Below are 2904 nucleotides of genomic sequence, written 5' to 3'. Positions count from 1 at the left end.
CCAGTTCCTGAGCTCCCAGGCACCGCCTTGCACGGCGCACCTGCGGGACCCGGGCTTCACGGCCCTGCTGGTCACCGGCTTCCTGCTCCTCGTGCCGCTGCTCGTGCTCGCGCTGGCCAGCTACCGTCGCCTCTGCCTGCGCCTCCGCCTGGCCGACTGCCTCGTGCCNCCGCCGCCGCCGCGCCCCGCAGCCGCGGCCCGCCCGGGCCTCCCCCGGGCCCCAGGCCGCCCCCGCATCAGGGAAGGTCTGGGTTTGAGGACCCTCGGGTCGGGAGCTACCCTCACGACTGCCCCCGCTCCCGGTCGCCCCAAGGACTTGAAGCCTGGGTGCGGGGGGGGGGGTCTCCCGACCTTCCCTGCCCCCCATCCCTGCCCAAGCCGGGTCCCAGCATCCCCTGGGGGAAGCGGAGCATCTGCGGACCCAACGCTGGCGGAAATCCGCCACGCCCCGGAAAACCCACTTTCCTACTACCTACATCTGAATCCTAGACATCTGGGCTGGACCCTGCGCACCCCCCGCCCCCCACCATTCGGACGAACCTCGCGTCCTCCTCTCCTGGTGCAGCTCCTCTAGTATCTGCGGGCTGGGGGGCGAGCTTCGAGAGGGAAGGAGTGACCCCACATCAATAAAGAATTAACGAACTGAATGCGTTGCTGGGATCCCGTGAATGGGGGATGATGGCACAGCTTCTACCGCCCCTGCCCCGTGCCCAGGAGCAGGAAACGGCGGGGGGCGGGGGGCGGGGGCTCAGGAGCGCATCCTTCAGCCTCCCGGCCTTCCCTTATCGCATTAGCCCGCTCTTCCTGGCCAGACCCCCAGAGCTCGCTCTGTCCCTGACCCTGAAGTCACCTCTCCATCAAGAGCGGAGAGGGCCCGGCCTCTGTCGCCTGCCCTGCTCCCCTTGGGGACCCGAGCCCGTTCTCTGACCCCAGCTCGGAGGAACTCGGTGTTGCCAGGCCGGAGAGGGAAACAATGGGCCTTCCGGAGCAGGATGACACCCCCTCCAGCCAGTTCTGGAGCAGCAGCGTGGGAGGGAAGGTGGAGGGGCCCACCCTGGGGCCTGATGGTCCTTAGCTCATCCCCACCCCCGAACTCCAGGGAACCTTTGGCACCGCTGGACGCCCAGGGCTGGGCGAAGGAGGGCTGAGAGCGCTCCCGACATCCCCGCTACACTCGGACACGAGCCACTTCGTTTACAGGTTTAATGGTCTGAAAAGCAAACGCGATCGCGGTCAGATATAGGGAGGCCCTGCCAGGCTCTCTCTCTGCACCTCAATAGAAACGATGTGGTGGCCGGGTACCATGGCCAGGCCCAGCACACGGGGTTCCCCCGCAGAGAAAGAATCTGCAAAGAAGGGTCAGAGCATCAGGGAAGCCGGCCAGCGTCGGCCCCGCCCCTTCTAGCCCCAGAAAAGTGGGGTGCAGCCACACACTGGCGGGAGGGGGGGGGGGTAGTGCCTCGCGGCGAGGCTCCGCCGCGTTCCCCGGGCACTGACCCGACGGCTTGAGGAACTCCTGCGCCGAGCCCAGGATGACATTGCAGTCGCGGTCGGTGCACAGGAAGCAGCCGACCAGGGTCCGTCCGTCTGTCATACGAATGCGCATAGTCTTGTTGAGCAGCGCCTCCAGCTGCTGCCGGGCCCGCGCAGCCGGCGAGTCGTCGCGCTCCCCGTCCGAGTCCTGCGCGGGGCGGGACACGCGCTGAGCCTGCGCCGCCCGGGCTGCCGCCCACCCGCGGAACCACAGCTCCCGACAGCCCGCGGGGCGCTCACGCCAAGCCCAGAGGCTGCCGGGAGCTGCAGTTCCCCCCTCCGTCCCCCCATCTTGCTCCCCGGCTGCCCCTCGATCCCAGCCCTCGAGCCCGCGCTAACCCCGGCGCTGGAGCTGCTTTGGCGGCGGCTGCAACAGCCGTTCTCCTCTCGTAGCAGCATGGTCGGTCCGGCCCCGGCCATTTGCCCCCGGGCCTCCTGCGGGCCCTTGAACTTCCTTTCGGGTCCGGTGCTCTGAGATCTCGCGAGTGCTCCCGACCTCTTTTCTTTCGCGAGATCACCTCTCCTCCTCCTCCTCCTCCGCCTCTTCGTCTCCGGGGCAACTGCAGAGATCTCGCGAGCTTCTCTTCTCCGACGCGGAGGCTCACTGAGGTCTGTGGCGCCGAAGTCTTAACATATCGCGAGTTTTACCTCTTCAGTTTCAGACACAGCCTTTAGGGACTTTGGGATTCGGCGAGAATACCTTTTTTCGTAACCGCACTCCACCCCACCCGCCCTTGTTTTTTCTACCTCGCGAGACAGGCAGTCCTAAATAGTCCCGTGTAGCCCAGACCAGTCTGAAAACCGAAGGCGTCCGCTCTCGCCCGGAACTCTTGAGCGCGCAGCGCGGTCCCCTGAAAGCCAGATTCGGACTACGTTTCCCGTGAGCACCCACAGTCCACGCCCCTCGCCCGCGCCGTGTTCGCTCTCTGTGGACGGTGGCCGGAGAGGGACAATGGTTTCCATGTCAGCGCATAAACGCGCTCGCCGGGGGGAAAAGCTGCAGTGAGTGAGAGCGTGCTGAGGAGGGACGAAGCAGCAGGAGATGCTGGCGGCGCAGAGTGCAAGGGGCGTGCCGCGCCGGGGCCTCGTGGCCGGGCCAGACTTTGAGGTTTTCCGGCGTCGCTATTTCACGCCGGCGGAGGTGGCCCAACACAACCGGCCGGAGGACCTCTGGGTGTCTTACCTGGGACATGTGTACGACCTGACGCAGTTGGCTCAGGAGTGCAAGGGTAGGGGCCGCGCTCAGGGCCAGGGCGTACGTGGGGGGCGGGCGGTGCCCGGTTCTTGGGTGGCTGGCGTTGACGGCAGCTGCTCCTTCCCAGGAGACCTGCTGCTAAAACCCATCATAGAAGTCGCGGGCCAGGACATCAG

General features: G+C 66.6%; 3 protein-coding genes across 7 annotated transcripts in view; 2 read left to right on the top strand and 1 right to left on the bottom strand.

Annotated features, from left to right (window-relative positions):
* The window catches only part of TMEM88 (transmembrane protein 88), a 1324-nt gene extending 677 nt beyond the window's left edge, over positions 1–647 (top strand). Inside the window, 2 exon segments of the mRNA XM_077746742.1 lie at positions 5–168; positions 170–647. Coding sequence (XP_077602868.1) covers positions 5–168; positions 170–257 — 252 coding nt within the window. The 3' untranslated portion in view covers positions 258–647.
* A 542-nt stretch (positions 648–1189) lies between these two features.
* Positions 1190–2319, bottom strand: NAA38 (N-alpha-acetyltransferase 38, NatC auxiliary subunit). The gene is made up of 3 exons (XM_077746805.1): positions 1873–2319; positions 1498–1681; positions 1190–1346 (listed from the first exon to the last, which is right to left on the bottom strand). Exons 1-3 carry the CDS (start codon positions 1951–1953, stop codon positions 1234–1236), a joined length of 378 nt encoding a protein of 125 aa, XP_077602931.1. The 5' UTR covers positions 1954–2319; the 3' UTR covers positions 1190–1233.
* A 7-nt stretch (positions 2320–2326) lies between these two features.
* Positions 2327–2904, top strand: part of CYB5D1 (cytochrome b5 domain containing 1) — a 4463-nt gene continuing 3885 nt past the window's right edge. For 2 of the 5 annotated variants that reach the window (XR_013330861.1, XM_077746804.1), the window contains exons 1-2: positions 2327–2762; positions 2856–2904. The exon at positions 2856–2904 is cut by the window's right edge and continues 235 nt beyond it. Coding sequence is in view for 3 of the 5 variants with exons in the window: in XM_077746804.1 (XP_077602930.1) it covers positions 2576–2762; positions 2856–2904 (236 nt within the window). In the remaining 2 variants the exon portion in view is untranslated. The other 3 variants (XR_013330860.1, XM_077746802.1, XM_077746803.1) reach the window with 2 other exon arrangements.

The sequence above is a fragment of the Crocuta crocuta genome, unplaced genomic scaffold (assembly GCF_008692635.1).
Source record: "Crocuta crocuta isolate KB4526 unplaced genomic scaffold, BGI_CrCroc_1.0 scaffold139, whole genome shotgun sequence".
Classification (NCBI taxonomy): Eukaryota; Metazoa; Chordata; class Mammalia; order Carnivora; family Hyaenidae; genus Crocuta; species Crocuta crocuta.
This window is presented reverse-complemented; position numbering and strand designations above follow the sequence as displayed.

Coding starts and splice junctions, on each gene's coding strand:
- NAA38 (XM_077746805.1), bottom strand. CDS start 1,953: ATGGCCGGGGCCGGACCGACCATGCTGCTACGAGAGGAGAACGGCTGT. Junction 1,682..1,872: donor AAAGCAGCTCCAGCGCCGGG/GTTAGCGCGGGC, acceptor CGCCCCGCGCAG/GACTCGGACGGGGAGCGCGA. Junction 1,347..1,497: donor GGAGTTCCTCAAGCCGTCGG/GTCAGTGCCCGG, acceptor CCTTCTTTGCAG/ATTCTTTCTCTGCGGGGGAA.